The sequence below is a fragment of the Protopterus annectens genome, chromosome 11.part0 (genome assembly GCF_019279795.1).
Source record: "Protopterus annectens isolate FY-2018-M chromosome 11.part0, PAN1.0, whole genome shotgun sequence".
NCBI classification, from domain to species: domain Eukaryota; kingdom Metazoa; phylum Chordata; order Ceratodontiformes; family Protopteridae; genus Protopterus; species Protopterus annectens.
Genome location: NC_056745.1, coordinates 236,706,948 through 236,725,560, shown reverse-complemented (window position 1 = coordinate 236,725,560; position 18,613 = coordinate 236,706,948). Strand labels below are relative to the sequence as shown.

The following is an 18,613-nucleotide window of genomic DNA, read 5'->3' as shown; positions in this document are numbered from 1 at the left end:
TCTGTCCTTCAATATGAGGACTTCAAAAATGCTTTTACATGGGAAGCTCTGTCCTCCAACATAGGGCTTCACTGCTCACATCCCATTACTTACATATGTACCAGATCGGTCATACAACAACCACAAAAGGGCAATCAGCTCAAGTAAGTGAAAGCAATTCCTGCATGAAAGTAAACATTTCAGGCATACGACTGAATGTGAACCTAATTTCATGATTGATAACCCACATTATCAATAAAATGTCTACTAACCATATCTATCTACTGTACCTCTACTTCTGTGTACTTATCTCTCTCATTGATATATATATGTGTGTGTGTCCCCTTCATATGGTCGACATTTCAGAATGTCGAAGGCCATATGGCCGAGACCATATGATCCACATTTGAAATGTCGACCATGCGGAACCGGCATCTCCGTACAGTGTGGAATGGAAAGAGTTCCATCTTCTGCACTGTAGTGCAATCTCGGAGTTGGTATATTTAAGTTCAGGGGGGTGTGGAGGGCAGAGTCCCCCATGGGGGGTGCAGGGGGCTTAGTCCCCCTTCTAGCAGCATGAAGGTAAGTTTTTGTTATTTTTTTTTTTTTTTTATTCCATGTTCGACATATCGAATGTTGATCATATGGTCTTGGGCATATGGTCTTCAACATTCTGAATTGTCGATCATGTGAAGTAGAGCCATATATATATATATATATATATAGATATATAGATATATATATATATATATATATATATACATATATATATATATATATATATATATATATATATATACATACATATATATATATATATATATATACATATATATATATACATATATATATATATATATATATATACATACATACACACACACATACATACATATGCACACACATGCACACACACACACGCACATGTATCACACTTCATGTACAGTACCTAGACACCCAAGTCTTTAAAAAAAATTACACAGTACAAAATCCAAAAACACACACCAAACTGAATATGTCTTCCACACCAACTGAAGCCCCGAAAAAAAAAATAATATTAGTAAAATGGAAAAAAAAATACACTACAGCAGAGAACATTCCATCTGTGTTGGCCATCTTCATTCTTCTTCAAATGATGGGTTTGGAGGTAACACTTGGACCCCACTCGGCTGCTTCTACCAGATCATCAGATCCTAGAACTCTTGACCTCCTCTCTTTATCCATAAAGCTGTGCCAACCTAATGTACCTCAGACAGAGTTTGCTGCCTCTAGGTATAAGAGGGCAACCTATTACAGAAATTACCAAAGGCAGAAAGGAAAAGGGAAGCTGGAGCTCAAACAAAGAACACAGATTATTGTACAACTCTTAGATCTTTCCAGAAGTAAAAGGTGGGGGTAAGTGGCAGGAAATTGAAGAAAAATGAAAATGGATAACACAGACGGCACGTTATGGTTAAGTACATAACTTTTTTATCTGATGCCCTTTTTATTCATTCCTCAACTGATGAGACAGAGTCCCCAGCTACTGTAACCTTGGGAGACAATTATGGAAGGATATTCCAGAACACTGCTGAGCCAAAGGCTGCCCTGTTCCTGGAAATTAGATTCAACTTGTAATGAGCAATAAAAGTGCGAGGATTAGCCCAAGTAGCAGCTGCACAAATATTATTTAAAGAGGATCTTGACCGAAAGGCTGAAGAAACTGCCATAGACCTTGTGGAATGGGCTCTAGGAGATTTTGGTAAAGGTAATCCTAATTTACCGTAGACAAAGGTTATAGAACCGGATTTCCTGAAGTCTTTGGTTCTATGCAGGTAAAAATTAAGTTGTCTATGAACAACCAAAAAAGTGTAGCATATAGTCCTCTTTGTTTGAAAAGCTGTTAAAAGAAAACTGGGAGAGTAATGACCTGGTTTATGTTTGACTCAGACTCTACCTTAGGTAAAAAAAAAAAAAAAAGATGGATTTGTTTGCAATGCAACTTTCTCTTTGTGAAAAATCAGGTGGGGAGTTTGGGGACACAGCCTGGAGTTCAGATACTCTTCTAGCTGATGCAATAGCAACAAGAAAAATGGTTTTCCAAGATACAACATTTATGGCCTGTTTTGGCTGAAGGTTCAAAGGGAGATGGAGTTAAGGCCTGAAGCATTACATTTAAATCCCAAGTAGAAGTAGGATATTTTAACAGAGGCCTAAGCAAAAAAGCTCTCTTAAGAATGTCCTTCCAAAGTTAGAGTTATTTTCACCCAAGTGGAAATTAGAAATGGCAGCCAGTTGAACTTTAACAGCTTATTCATTAAAGATTGATGCTAAAAATTCAAGGGTCAAAGGCACGGGTGCTGAAAAAGTGCATAAATCTTAAGGGCTCAGAAGACAAATCTTTTCCATTTAGTCTTGCAAGTCTTTCTAGTAGAAGCCTTACGGGAAGATAAAATATGGTGGACCAGGGAGGAGAGCCTGGACTGTCCGGTGAGACAGGAGGTCTAAAGTTAGATCCAGAGTCCAGGGTGGATGTTGAAGATGAGGCCAGAGGATAGAGAACCAAATCTGATGACGTCAAAAAGGTGTAATGAGGATAACTGTAATTTTCAACAGAACTGCTTTCTGAAAAAAACTTGGGAATTAGTGGCAAGGGTGGGAAGGCACAGAATAGACTGGAGGGCCAATTGTGAACTACAGCATCTCTTGAGGACTCCCTCAGTGGAGGGATGAGGACAAAGAACCTGCTGCACTTGTTGAGGGGAGACGCAAACAGATCGGAGTATGGCTGGCCCCACTGATAGAAAATACTCTCCACCACACTGAAGTTGAGAAACCACTTGTGAGGCATCAGAATAGACTTGCTTACTTTGTCTGCAATCACTTTGGATTTCTCCAGAATGCGCATCACTATCAGAAAGCGATTGGAAGAGATTGCCCACTGCCATACTCTTTGTGGCTTCTTGAGAAAGAACATAAGATCTGGTTCCCCTTGATTTACCAGACTACTGACATATTGTCCATGGGAGAATGTCTTGAAAAGCCTCCAACGCTAGGACAGCTCTCATCTCCAGGACAGGGATATGCATCTTGGCCTCTTCAGGCTACCATGTACGTTTGGACTGTCCATTTCAAGTAGCGTCCTCTCACCTGAACTGGGAGGCCTCCATGGTAACTGTGGCCTTGGGCAAGGGAAGAACTAAGGGATGGTCTTCGTGGAGCTGGTTCAAATGAATCCATCACAGAAGATACCTTTTGCATGCTTGTGTGATCTTGACTGGTGCGGATAATGAGAGTTGGAGAAGGGGCCATTGAGTCAACAGAGTCCACTGAAGGATTCTCATATGTAACCTGACCAAATGGACTAGGGTGATAGCTGCAGCCATAGAACCCAAAGCCTGTATTATCCAACAGGCTGGAAGAGATGAACTTTGAATCACTTTCTTGACTTGAGACTGCAAAGTTTTTATTCGAGTTGAAGGCAGAGAGGCCATCTGACAGACTACATTCAGACAAGCACCTATTAACTCCAGATTCTGTGATGGGGTGAGTTGAGACTTGATGTAATTGACTGTTATCGCTAGATCAGAACATAACTGAAGCAAGTAGTCCCTTGACTAGAAGTCAATGTCTGGTTGGGGCTATAAGAAGCCAGTCATCCAGATATGGAAACACCTGGAATCACAGCGGTCTCAAGTGACCTGCTACCACTGCCATGCATTTAGTGAACATCCCAAGGGCTGCGGTGAGACCAAAGGGTAGTGCTCTAAACTAGTAATGACTGGCTCCCAGCCAGAAGTGGAGGTATCTTCTGGAGCTCCTGTTCATTTCAATGTAATAGTACGCATCCTGAAAATCTATCAAGCACATCCAATCATCCTTTTGCATCAGAGGCAAACAGACTGAACCTTGACTATTCAAAACTTTGTATACTGAACAAACTGGCTTAACTTGCTGAGGTCCAGAATTAGTCTCAATTCCCATCTTTCTTGGCACCAAGAAGAATCTCAAATAATTTCCAGACCTTCTCTGGTCTGGGGGGACCTCTTGTATAACTTTTTTTTTAGCAGCTCTTTTTATTTCTAGAGACACTGCTTCCCTCTGACTAGGTGGAAGACTGTGGATTTTCTTCATGACTGTGGGAGAGTAGGGAAAATGGTATGATACAACCAATGAATATGATCCTCTGCAACCACAAATCTTCTGTGATAGATAGCCAAGCTCTCTGGTGCAGAGATAAACGACCCCTGTTTGTCTCCAGAGAGGAACAGTTGAACCCCCTTTCAGAAGTACTGATAGGACTTGTATGAGAAAGAATCCCTAAAGCCCTAGTTCTGTGGACCACCTCTACCATGAAGGTGGTGTCTTCTATTGGAGTCCTCATCTGCCCCTGGGGAACTATCTCTGCATGAATCCTGGAAAGCACCCTGGGATTTCTTAAACCACAACCTTCTACCACCTCACTGGTTCCTAGAAAAGGGTCTTTGAGGAGTAGAAAAACGTACAGGCAGGATCGCTATCTCCTTTTCATACCTGGAGAACATGTCTTTAACCTTGGGGCCAAACAGAGAAGATTCATTAAAACACGCATGGAAGAAGACTTAAATGGCTCCATAAAATCAAATAAAGGGCATCCAAGCATGCCTTCAGATGGTTATGCCTGAACCTGCAGCCCAATGAAGTAGCTTCTACCACAAGGGAGATTAACCTCATGGAAGCATTCAAGATGGATCGGAGAGTAACCATTTGCGAGGAGATTCTGTTTCCATTCTTGGATGGCATATACCCAGAAAAGGGATTTGGTAAGCTTCTTGATCAAATCTCTTTGCAGTCTTATAAAATGTGCCAAATAATTCAGTGACCTGAGAGCAAAGGTCGCTGAAGCATATCCAAAATCTGTTGAAAGCCCTAGACTCAATATTAGGGGGATGGACAGAAAAACTCTGTTCTGCCAGTTCTTTCTTTGTGGCTGCATCTACAACTATGGCATCAACTGGTACCCCCTTGTGCCAGTGTGTATGGTCTTTGGGGATGAGGGCTAAAAGTTTATCTGGTCTTTTTGGCATTGGATCAACAGTGTCCGGTTCCCTTCCACTCCCACCTAGAGGCAATGTCACTTTTTTGTTTCAGGAGCTCCAGGATGTCTCAAAAGGAGATGTCATCAGGTGGGGATCAGGGGACCCCTCCCCCTCATTAAAATTGATGTCTGTGAGTTATTCCTAGGGGGAATCTAAGTGCCTTCTCTTACAGGTTCTCTTTTGAGGGACTTCCTCAGTGGGATGTTCTGTAGAAGTGTCAGAAGAGATAATAATTTCCCGGCAGACTGTCTGGAGACTTGCTCAGGCTGGCTGTCCACTGGAAGGGATGGTCGACTATCAGAGCAAAGAAAACTATGAAGAAGGGGTTGTCTGACCTGTGGGAGGCAGGGATGTTTCTTCTCCAGCCAAGGAGAAAAGTATCTTCACAACTTCAAAGGCAGAATGCCTGGGAGAAACAGAAGTCAACGTCTCCGAAGCTGGAATATCTCAGATCGTTGGCTCCAGCAATCCCACCAGCACTCCACCCACGGAGGGTGTCAGACCTGAGCTATACAGTGCCAAGGCTCTGAAAGTTTTGGAGTCCACTCGAGTGTTGGACCCAAACCCATTAGTCAAAGAATGAACATCAACAGAAGTCCTACAAACTGTCATAACAAACAAAATAAAACATACTACATACAATTATGTCATTAACTACCCTATATCACTTTACAGTTTCATAAATTAGCCACCACATTATCTGCTTTGCAAAAGGCAATGCATACAAGCACCCTTGTACCATATTCTTTTTTTTAATTAATATTCTTATGGAAAAGTATCAAAACACTTGTTAGCCTCTGCTAAATGAACTATATATTTTCCTCACTTGTCTCAGTACTATAATTGTGAATAGATTTCTTGTTCCTTGAGTAGTTTGCAGCGTTTTCTGACAAGCAGAATGATGTAGCAAAAAAAACAAACACACTAAGCATAATGACTACACTACGACATATATGCAGTTGTACTGAATTTATACAATTTTCACTTGTTATTAATGCTGTTAAATGAGATTGCGGGCATGCACGTGTACAAATACCTATTTGTGGAAAAAACAAGTACTATTCCTTTCCAGAGAGCAGGCAAAACTTTAAATCACTACTTACAGGTTCTTTGCTTTCAGCAGTTTCATCTCGAAAATCTGGATTACGCTAAAAGAAAAAAAAAAAACTTTTTTTTACAAATTCAGACAACATTTAGTGGAATTTAAAAACAGACTCAAACTCAATACCTTGTTGAGTTAGTGTATTACCATTACTGCTTCCACTACAGCCTTTAGGCTGGTCACTCACCTGTCTGCTGTGTTTTTGACAAATGTGCATTCTTACATTAACAGTTTACAATTTACAGAAACTTCGGGCACTTAAACCTTTTTTAAAGATGTTTAAATACATTAATGAGGTATCATTTTGCCATTGTACTATTACATTTACAAAGTGAAATGGCATTTCAATTTTAAGCTGAGGTCAGTCAGCCTGTATTATATGTGGGTGGTTATCATGTGAGCATATACATACATGATGTATTTGTATGTGCATATAATCTACACTAAAAAGGTAAAAAGGTATATAGTTATAAAGTACAAACCCTTGCTAGTCCTTACAAGTAAACACCAGCATGCTCTGGAGATGTTTAATAAACAATCTCTTTACTTCATTCAGTCATAAGGAAAGAAATGTGCAGCAAGTGACGCACAGTTCTGGAGAAAACAGCACTGAGCACCAGCTATCAGGAAATCTGTGGTGTTTGGTGACTGCTGCAGTGGGCCATTTAACAGGAGCACTTCACTGTACAATGGGCACATAATGTAAACATCAAAGATCTGCTAATTTCCCTTTTGAAGACAGGGATTGAGTAAAGAACAATTCTGGAAGCAAACTCAGCACTTCCATATGACATTTCCTGCAAATCATCCCCTGGATGTCAAAAGATGAAACTGAAAGCAAAGACTGCCATCTAAAGGTAATGTATCCCTCTGCACAATCCATGAACCATAGGCTTAGTCAAATGAACATGAAATAAGAATGTGGTAAGGACACAGCAGGAGATCTGATTCATAAAAATGATGTGCTTGCTGCACTGAAAACAAAGTAGAATAACCCTGGAAACAACCAACACCAATTTAGCAATTAGAAAACTACTTCTCAGGATTCAAAGAAAGCAAACAGATTAAAAAGACAGCTTTGTGACTGCACCCACACCTTATACTTTGCTGAAATTGTACAAATTCACTACTGACAAACTGCTTCCACTAGATTAAAAGATTATTTGTATTGTAAAAGTGTGTGACCACAGAAAAAAGCCCCTACCCTCATAATCTACCCAGAAGTGGAACATGCTCACACAAGAATTGCACAGGAAAAAGAGCTGTTACAACTCTTAAGTTTATCTTTTTACAGAAAAAATACATTAAAATGATTTAGTAAGGAGTACCTCTACATTAACCTTTTTCTTCTCTACATGCAGATATAGTTAAAATGCCTACTATTATATCAATCATGTATAAAGCTTCAACAGACCCTATTCTGTCAGACCCATTACACATTTGTAAGTCTATTGGTATCAAATACTCATTCAAGGGATGTCAATCTCTTTTCCAAAATATAGAAAACATGTTGGGGAACAGCTATGTATCACAGAGCATACTGCTTCTATGAAACCATCTTCTAATCCAGATAAAGCAAAGTACTTCTCTTATTCTATTCAAATGTAATTTGGACAAATGGAGGGGTAACTGCAAATTCATACATGGAAGGTCATCCTTGTCCACTCTCATCAATAAGGGAAACATGCAAATGTCACAACATATTCTTGTTCAGTCCATCTCTTGGATATTTGTGTGCAAACCATAATGTCCAAAGACTACCATGGGAATGTAAGGCTAGGCTTCTTACGATCCTCACACATCAACAGTATTGTAAATGCCTATGAACCTATAGATAAATTAACAGAATCCATACTCAACAGCATTTACTGTAATCTGTGAGCATTGTGGCTAGTGTATTTGGAAAATTGCACATCATGTATAACAGTGTTCTCTTATTTTCATGTATCAGAGAATATATTTTTGATCTGGCAGACAATGTAGCTGGCCACTGCAAATTACTTCAAAGTTCTGAACCCGTTGGCCTTAGATAACTACAAAAATGTTTCTTCCATTTCTGCAAGGGAGCACTGCTTATTTATTTAACCATTTGTTAATTGGAATGAGCCTTACAAAACTTTTTTTTTTTAGTTATGAAAATCAAAAATGCAAAGCCTATGGTGCATCAACAGTTTAGAGTAACCAACATACCTCAACTTTGCTCAAGAATTCTGGAGAAAGACAAAAAGAATGGGGGACAGAAGCTCACAATTAGGGGGTTTTAAATATTAATATAATTCAATTAAAAAGTTAATAGAGCAACAGGTGTTTTATTAACATGGGGTTTCTGAATAATAAATATGAAACTCAGTGTGTGGCATTATTGACTGACTGTATGTTCAGTAATTCATCAAATAAATAAAAAAATAAAAATTACTAGGGGCAGGACAAAAAATATGAAGCAAAATTAGGGACAGTTTGGAAGTATGTTTAGTCTGCTTGAGTTAGGGAAGAAACTGGAGCACATGAAAGAATCCTGTGCAGAAATTGCACACTAGGAAAAGTATGATCCTTCAGTTTGTCATAGCTACATATAACTGCATGCAACACAGTATCATAAACAGGTGAACTGTGAGGAAAAGTAATTTTTAAAAAGAATGACTCTTGCTCAAAACATATGAGCTCAGTCCTCAGATACTGGAACAAAATGGTGGGCATTTTGTTGTAGTTTAACACTTACTATTTTGTAGAGTGAGACTTTATATACTCACTTGTCAGCAAGCCATGTGCGGTCCAAGGATATGAACCTTGAAGAATGAACAAGTCATGTTTTATGATGTTAAGAATCCTTCCCTCTGAGATGCAACAATAAATGGGGATGAGAAAGGCATACCCTGGGTGTAGGGGAGAGGGATGTCAGCAGGAAAAATATTTTTTTTTGTCACACTTCTTTATAAACCAGGCAACATGATTACATGCATTACCTGAATATGTTTATCAAGTTGGCATTTAAAGTTCTTTTGACCAAGTGAGAAGCAAAATTTGGTGAAATGAACATATGTGCCAAATCTATACAGTGCAGAAGACTATAAAAAGTACTGCTGTTTCAATAATCAGCTTATTGGGATATTGATGTTACTTGCACTTTTAAAAAAGGCAATATAATTTGGCAGGTTACTTTAAAATCAGGTAAGCATGACCACTTAAGATGCAAGCTGCTTCTGAACCTCAAGTAATACACAGATATATCCATAACAGCACTTACATCAGCTGGTAATTCTTCCTCTCATAAGAGCACATATGACAATTTGTTATACTTCTTAGAGCATAGCTTAAGCAATGAATTAGTTCAGACTGAATTTCTCAGTTAAAAATAAATAAATCTCATGTCATTTAAACCACAGCAATACGTCACTGAGAAAGAAGTTCAAATGAAAATATACAAACTGTGGATTTTGATACACACCCAGAAATGTCAATTACCTGCAGGAAACATCCCAGTGAAGTTGACATGTGGAGACTTGAATAATATGTGGTTTCTTGGAAGTTGTAAATTTTACATTATGCTTCCCTTTTTCCCTTTTTAACCCTTCAGTAATGCCGGTGTAACAATATTGATTTGCTTTAGCCAAACACATTAACCACAGTGTATGTAAATTAGTTTTAAAAATATACCACATTTACTCAGCAGAATAGAAGTATCTTGCTAGCTCTGAATCTGCAGTGTTTCGGAGAGCTAAGAGAGTTTTATGCAGTCTTTTCACTTGCAGACTGCATAATCCTTGTCTACTAGAGAACTGCTGAGGACTGTAAATATGGGATCAGATACATATACATATCAGATCACAAAAGACGTGATTAAAATCAGCTTCTAGAGCACATTTATCAGCTACTTAAAATCTTAAGCCAACTGGGTAAACATGTTTAAATTAATCTCATAGCAGTCCTAGATAAAAATGCAGAAAAATACACAGAGATGTATGCAGCATCAGAATCCCACTTAACAAGGGATTCAGTCAAGGGGTTCAAATAGCAGTGGTGCAAACTTATTTAAGCATTTCAGAAAGCCAGATACTACACACTAAACAATATGTACCAACAATTTTATCTCAAACTTTTACCACTACATCCATTGTTGTCATAAAGCAGCCCTGTGGCTCTCTACTAAGACTGCAGTGTATGAAGAGACACATCAGAAGAAAAGGCTGGAGCAGAGAAATAGAACATAAAAAAGGGAAATTAATGAGTGGTTTCAAACCACAAAAAAATAAATAAAGAAGTGACAAAAATGTGCCCATGATGCCACAGAAAGAAAAGCATGTGACATCTGAAAACAAAGATTCTACAGACTGAAATAAGAAAAAAGCTTCTGCATTAATCAACTTTATTAGGGACCATTAAGTTTCATTTTGGACATGGTAGAGAAGTTACACCTTGCCTCTGGTATGCAATACAATGAACAACTGCTACCCATTAGTACTGCTATAAAACAACCTGCTACTATTGATGAGGGGGTCTAGGACACCTCTTTCAATGGTGTTGAGCATGCCACCTAGCCACAGAGAAGGTCATCATAGTTATATGATATAGATGTGCTCAACAAAGCAAGTATCTGTCACAGAGCACTCAAAGATATTCAGTAGGGCACAGTTTTATACAAAAATAGTTTTATATAAAAATATGTAAAACTTTGTTGTGGCATCACCTCTTGTTTTAAGTTTTGGTTTAAAAAACTAAAGTTTGATAGATGAATGGGGCTTCAGTCAATCACTTCACTAACTCAGTCATTCATTTATTAAGGAGCCCAACAACAACACAGTAGAGCACCAAAATGTAATAAAACATGACTATATAAAACCCAACAGACATGAGGCAGGCAGGTAGGAACAATGTCAGTTCAGGCCTTATATTTAATACACACACAATCCTCTATAAACATATTAACTATGGGGGACCTCAGAAAATCCCACGAATGAGTATTAATCACAAAATGACAAATGCAATAGATTCCAGGGGTCAGAGGCACAGCAAAGTACAGTTTTGTACCTACCATAAATGTAGATGTCCGATAGGCATGCATCTGCAGTCCTTACAAATGGGTTGTCCTGTCGTCAGGCAGCCCTTCGGTTGGCCGGATTCCAAAGTCTGGGTCTGGCCTCGGCTGGTGTCGCACTTCACCCGACGTCATTGCGGCAGTTATTCGGGTATAAAGGCATCAGCCGACGCCATTTTCCTCAGTGTTTCTTGCCCCAGATGCCAGGTGCCCTCTAGGAAGGCTAAATTTGGATAAATGCATATGGTTCCAAATAGCAGAGAGCAAACAAAAAATAAGCATGTATGTACATATATACAAACAAATACACCATAATAGATTCCCCCAGCTAGCTACAAGATGGGCAAATACCCTAGGAGTACCACAGAGGGGAAGGAGGGTGGGTAATCCTGACTGCAGATGCATGCCTATCGGACATCTACATTTATGGTAGGTACAAAACTGTACTATGTCCTTCAAGGATGCATCTGCAGTCCTTACAAATGGGTAGAATACCATAGCCAAACTGGGGGAGGAGGAGAGATTAGTTTATGGTGTAGTTAAGATCCCTTGCAAAACAGCAGTGGCAAAACCTGCTCGGGATCTGGAGTATAAAGGTAAATTATAATGCTTGGCAAATGTATGCACGGAGCTCCAAGTAGCAGCCTCTAAAATGTCTTTGGTAGCCACTCCTCGTAAGAAAGCTGTGGTAGTGGCTGTAGCCCTTGTAGAGTGAGGCTTGATGTTTTCTGGAGTTTTCTTCCCATGGTAGGAGTAACAAAATCTAATGCAATTTCCTATCCATTTAGAGATAGTCTGTTTTGAAATTGCTTTTCCTTCCATTCCTGTCGCATATGCTACCAGTAGCTGGTCAGTCTTTCTATTGCTCTTGGTCCTGTCCAGGTAGTAACGTAATTGCCTATGTACATCCAAGGTATGCAACAGTCTTTCTCCCCTGTTCTGTGGGTTGGGGAAGAATGTAGGTAGGTGGATAGCTTGATTTAAAGATACTGTGGAGACCACCTTTGGCATAAAAGTAGGATTTGTTCTCATGGATACTCTATCTTGATGGAAGATCAGGAAGGGTTGTACTGCCATTAATGCCTGTAGCTCAGATACCCTTCTTGCTGAAGTGATTGCAAGCAGGAAAGCAGTTTTCCATGATAAGTACTGTAATTCTGCTGTTGCTGCTGGCTCGAAAGGAGGGAGTGTCAATTTTTCTAACACGAAGTTCAAGTCCCATGCTGGCAATGGTGGCTTCCTAGGTGGTTTTACATTTTTAATTCCTCTCAGAAACTGCCTGAGCAGAGGATGTGAGAAGAGTGGAGGATCCAAGTTGTATTCTGCTGAGATAGCTGATGCATGAATCTTAATGGAAGAATAGGACAGGCCGTTGTGGAAGAGCTCTGCCAAGTATTCCAGGATGTTAGCTATGTTTACCAGTGACACATTCTCTCCTTTTGCAGTACTCCAAATGAGATATCTTTTCCATTTTGCTGAATAATTTTTTCTTGTTGAGGGTCTGCGAGCCTCCAGGATAATGTCTTTAACCCTTTGGGATAAATTTGGGTTAATTGGTCTTATGCAATGTTCCAGGCAGTCAGCTGCAGTGTTTTCAGGTTTGGATGCAGGGTGTTGTAGTTGTTCTGTGTTAACAGCAATGGAACCAGGGGTAGTGTCCATATTTGTTCCCGAGACATGCTCCTTAGTAATGGGTACCAATGTTGCCTTGGCCAGTCTGGAGCTATCAGGATGATCCTTGGTTGATCCTCTTTGATTTTCAATAGCACCTTGTGCATCAAAGGAAGAGGTGGGAATGCATATGCTGTCAGGTTTTTCCAACTGAAGGATAGGGAGTCCACCTTCCAAGCAAGTGGGTGGTACGTCCTTGTGCAGAATTTCTGCAGTTGGTGATTGCGTGGGGATGCAAATAAGTCTATTTCTGGTAGCCCCCACTGTCTTGTAATGGTTTTGAAGATGTCCGGATGCAGCATCCATTCGTGGGTATCCGTGGCAGTTCTGCTTAGTATGTCTGCTAGAATGTTTTCTTTTCCTGGCACAAAAATTGCTTGTAACTGGATGTTGAAGCTCAGGGCCACATTCCAGAGGGCCATTGCCATCCGGCATAGAGAGTACGAATGTGTGCCTCCCTGTTTGTTGATGTACCACATAACTGTGGTGTTGTCTGTCCTTATCAACAGTGGACCTTGTTGAAGAAATGGTCTGAATGTCTGAATTGCCAGTTTTACTGCCAGCATTTCCTTTTGATTTATGTGTAGGTGTAGCTGGTCTTGAGTCCATAAGCCTTGTATGCACTTGTTCAGCATGTGCGCCCCCCAACCGAGGTCTGAGGCGTCCGTTGTGATTGTCTGGCTTGGTTGAGTGCTGTGGAAGGGCAGTCCTTTGTTCGACTGACAGGCCTGAGCCCACCATTGGAATTCTTGTTTCAGGCATGGGATTATTGGAATTTGGGTTTCTAGGCTGTGCTTGTGCTGAGACCATAAATTCCTTAGGTACCACTGTAACTTTCTCATATGCAGTCTGGCATGTGGAACCAATATTATGCAGGATGCCATGTAACCCAAGGCTTGCAGGACTTTTCTTGCTGTTAGCTGGTTCTGCTTTGTCAATGCCAAGAAGTAGAGAGGGAGTTGCTCCTGTTTTTCTACCGTTAGGAATGCCATTTGTCTTGATGTGTCCAGTTCTGCACCCAAAAAGGTTATCCTTTGGGATGGTATCAGTCTTGACTTTTTTATATTGACTGTGTATCCCAGGGCTTGCAGTAGATAAATGACCCTTTTCAAGTCTTCTGTTAGTTTGTTTTTGTTGTCCGCTTGTAACAGGCAGTCGTCCAGGTAAGGGTAAATTTGAATTCCCTGAAGCCTGCAATGAGCAATTACTGATGTCAGGCATTTCGTGAATACTCTGGGCGCAGTAGATAAGCCAAAGGGCAATGCTGAGAATTGATAATGCTCTGATCCTGCAAGAAATCTGAGGTATCTTCTGCAATTTGGTCGTATGGGGACGTGCAGGTATGCCTCCTTGAGATCTAGAGTTACCAGCCAAGACTCCTTGCCCAGCATGGGAAGAAGCTGCTGTAGGGTCAGCATTTTGAATTTTGGGACAATGAGGAATGTGTTTAAAGCGGACAGGTCGAGAATAGGTCTCCATTGGTTTTCTTTTCTTGGTACCAGGAAGAGTCTGGAGTAAAATCCCTGTCCTTGCTCCATAGGTGGTACCTTTTCTACAGCTCTCATGCTTAGTAAGTGAGTTATTTGTTTTAGAGCTTCTGCCTTTTGATTTGGAGGTAGGTTTGGCATTCCTCTCTTCCTTGGTAGAGTATGGAAGTGAAACCTGTAACCGTGGTCTATTGTCTGCAAAATCCACTTGTCTCCTGTGATGTAATGCCAGTTTATTGAAAATAAGGCTAGCTTCCCACCTAAGGGTGCTTCTAGTTGTTCCCTGGTAGGCGGTGCCAGAGCCAAGTCACTGTGATTGTCCTGTAGCAGTGGTGGTGGTGGCTGCATCTGTGGCTGTACCTCGCTGGTTGTTAGCCTGCCACTGACGTCCCCTGTAGGCACCTCTGGATTGACCTCTGCCTCTTGAGCGCCTATTCCTGCCTCTCTGAGCTCTGGAGGTGTCTGGAAAGGACCAATTTTTGGAGGGCCAATTCCTGCTAAACCTTGTAGGTTGGACCTGTAAGAAATCTTTCACTGTCTGGACAGATTTTGCCTTCTCTTCCATCTTCTTCAGCACCTGTTGTGCAGGAGAGCCAAACAAATTGATCTTGTCCATGGGAGCATCTAGTAGCTTTGATTTGACATGATCTGGTAAGGCCTGCTCTTTCAACCATGCATGTCTTCTGATCACTGTGCCAGTCATGGCTGATCTAAAGGAAGCTTCCAGTGCATCATAGCCGCATTTTAAGGAATGATTACTGACCTGCTGAATGTTATGTACCATTTCCTGAACAGATTTTTTATCTAATGGTTCATCTGATGACAGCTTTTTAGTTAACTGGTCTAACATAAATTCTTGATACTGGATCATATGGAATTGACAGTTCAAGGCCCTAGCTGAAAGAGTAGCAGAAGTGTAAACTTTTTTACCCCATCTCTCTAAGGACCTGGATTCCCTTTCAGAGGGGAGGGGTTTTTGGCAGAGGTAGCTGCTACAGCCTTAGGTCCCTGGGAGATAGTTTCGGGATCTGCAAAAGGAGCCTTATACAAATGATAATGTGTGTCCGGGACCCTGTAGTACCTATCGGGCTTAGCAGGGGCCGGAGGAAGAGAATCAGGAGCAGTACAAGCATCATTAAAAGCATCATCCACAACAGTAAGTACTGGAGGAATGGCTAAAGGCCTATGCTGTGGCAAATGCAGGAAGGTTCTAAGCCTTTTCCTAGTGTCTGAAAAATCCTGGCCCTGCCATTGAAATTGTTCCCTCATAGCATGCAAGGTTTCCCCAAAAGAAAATTCCTCAGGCGGAGAGGCAGAAGGAATGGACTCTTCTGCATCAGAGTCCTCATAAGGAGAAAAGGGGGCCTCTGGAGGGTTTGAATTATCTGATTCATCAGAGGAGCCATCTGAAGAAACTGGCTCAGGAGGCTCTACTCTAGTCCTCTTCTCTGGAGGTGGGTGAGAGGCCCTGTCTGGATGTGGTTGGGATCCTCGGATCAAAGAAATGAGATCCTCTGCTAGACTAAGCATTTGTGAACTAGAACTGGACCTGTGAGAGGGGGTCTTAGCAGGCACAGTTTTGGTAGTTTTTGCTGCTTTAGCCCTGGCAAAGGCCTTAATCGACATGGATGCAGGAGGCCTAGCAGCTCCACGTGCAGGGGTAGAAATATCCAAAGGGATAGTATCGGATAAATCCTGTGTACCTGCAAGAGCAGGTGGGATTTCAGTAGCAGATTCAGCCAAGCTGGATGAGGCCTCGGTAAGTGGCAAGCTTTCGGCCGAAGGAAGAACCGTGGACTCGGTTTCAGCCGAAACCGAGACACTCGCGGTTGGCTTAACCGCGGTTTCGGCCGAAACCGCGGACCGCGATTGTCGGTCCTTTTCCTTGCGTTTTTTAGAAATTTGCGCTGTCGGAGGATCCGACGGCATAATGTAAACAAAATCTGAGCCGAAAAACTCTTCAGCAAATTCCGACCGACTTCTAAGCGTTCGTCGGTTGAAAGAAGCACAGGCTAGACAAGCTGCTACGTCGTGGTCTGGGCCTAAGCAAGGTAAACAGTAAGAGTGGAAATCTTTATGAGGTATTTGTTTCCCACAAGTTAAACAGTTATTCACTTTTTCTGACATCGGCTGAGGCAAGAAAGAGTCCCCAACGGGGTACTTAGCTTTTTAGAAGTCTTCGGTAGTAGTAGAAGTATTCGGTAGTAGTAATCTCTGGTTCTGACCGACCGGCACTTGCGAACAGCTTCTGCTTCGGGCGCCACGCGGCAAGAAAGACTGGGGAAAATGGCGTCGGCTGATGCCTTTATACCCAAATAACTGCCGCAATGACATTGGGTGAAGTGCGACACCAGCCGAGGCCAGACCCAGACTTTGGAATCCGGACGACCGAAGGGCTGCCTGACGACAGGACAACCCATTTGTAAGGACTGCAGATGCATCCTTGAAGGACATCTACCAAGCAGCCCAAGGAGGACAACAAGAAAGTTAAAATTGTTGGTAGGGTATTACTAACTCTTGGAGATGGGAGGGCACACAACGTAGGGATTAAGAAAATCTCCAAGACCTTGAATAAAATGTATGCTAGAACAGATTGCCAGTGTAGGTCCCACAGTACATATACTATGACAAAAATGGGTAGTACTTGGTATTCCAAGACTGCTGTACATTGAGTAACAGCTTAGTTCTACCTCTCCCAGAGTGAAAACAGAAACGTAGCATAGAAGGTCAGTGGACTTGTATTTCTGGGCAAATTTCTGGAACTGGATAGTATGTGCACTGCCTGGATGCCAGGAAAAAAGAAATACAGAGGACCTGAAAGAAAATCAGCTAGAAAAAGTGAGTAAAAACACTGACTGAGAAAAGTACTACAGCTATTCAGCAAAAAGCAATGTAAGCTTCAGACATGACTTCTGCTAACCTAGAGCAAAGTATACAACTTTACACAGACCTGATTAAAATAATCAAAACATTGATGGAGTACATCAACTCAAACAACAAAATTCTGAAAAAATGGAAGAAGCTTTAAACAGATATTCAGATGAGGTGATAAAAACTGTAAAAATTTGATGTCAAAATGAAGAAAAGGCTGGCTGAACATGACAGTGATCAAGAAGACAAGTTTTAAAAAACAATAGAGTTAGAGAACAGAGCATGTAGAAAAAAGCTGAGATTTTCTGTTGTACCACAGAAGCTGGAAAGAACAGACTATATTAATTTTCTGAAAGCACAAATCAGCAACTAGACTGATATTCCACAGCAGGAGATGTTAATTGAAAGGGCACATCATGTGTGTGCTCCAAACCTGGCTATGAGAAAGCAACCTAGATCATTAATAATAAAGATGCAATATTACCAGCAGAAGGAGTTGATTCTAACAAAACTGTGGCAGAAGGACAAAGTACTAAAAGTGGGAGGCAGCAGAGTATTTGTGGAGAACAATTAGTCATTGTACACCAGGCAGAAGAGGAGTACATTTATTTCACTATTCAGAGAATGTCAAGAAGCAGGCATGAGATTCAAACTGCTGTACCCAGCTAGCTTCAAAATATACTTCCCTGGAGGCACAAAATCATTTTTGATAAAGTACATGCTAAGAAGGAAATATACATGTTTGTCCAAAAAAAGTGAGCTACGAAACAGGACAGTCTACTCCATGTTCTTCTGGTAAAAAAGACCACAGAGAAACTGTGCCAGTGAAACCTTTTACAAAGTTTCAACAGAAAATGCTTGAGAAAAGGAAACAAGCACAAGAGTCAACTCAAAGAATCAAGAGTACATTGGAAATGAAGCAGAGACAGGATTTGAGAGATGGAGATGAACAGTAATAGAACCAGTAACTTGGAAATTGACAAAAGTGGGATTACAAAGCAATAATTATATTTGTGAAACATGACAGAACTAAAAAATCTAAAAAAGTAAAATACTTCTATACATGTAGGAGACTCTAAAGCAAATGCCCTAGTTCATGTCATTAATGTTTGGAAAATACTTATAAATAAAACACTTTTTTTCTTAATGGTATTATTTTTATAGTGCATTTATTTTCTTTGCATAATATAAAGTAAAGTTTTCAAAGTAATTTTTTCAGAGAAATGGGGATACTAATGTAAACAGGTGCTCCTGTTTTTTTTTTTTTTTCTTTTTATCTGTTCTGCTCTTTCTCCTTGTTCAATTTTAAGAAGTCTGGTTAGAAGAGCATGACAAAAGAAAAATTGGTGTGCTTTTTCTCATTCTTGAATAGGGGAATAACTGTCTTAAGGCCCTTAGCTTGATATAGTAAAAC

The 18,613-nt window shown here is 40.7% G+C and overlaps 1 protein-coding gene across 2 annotated transcripts in view; it reads right to left on the bottom strand.

Annotated features, from left to right (window-relative positions):
- ITPR2 (inositol 1,4,5-trisphosphate receptor type 2) overlaps window positions 1–18,613 on the bottom strand; it is a 2,416,542-nt gene that overhangs the window by 1,571,980 nt on the left and 825,949 nt on the right. For both annotated transcript variants that reach the window (XM_044087657.1, XM_044087658.1), the window contains exon 10: window positions 6,140–6,184. In XM_044087657.1, the coding sequence (XP_043943592.1) occupies window positions 6,140–6,184 (45 nt within the window). The remainder of the gene's footprint in view (window positions 1–6,139; window positions 6,185–18,613) is intronic.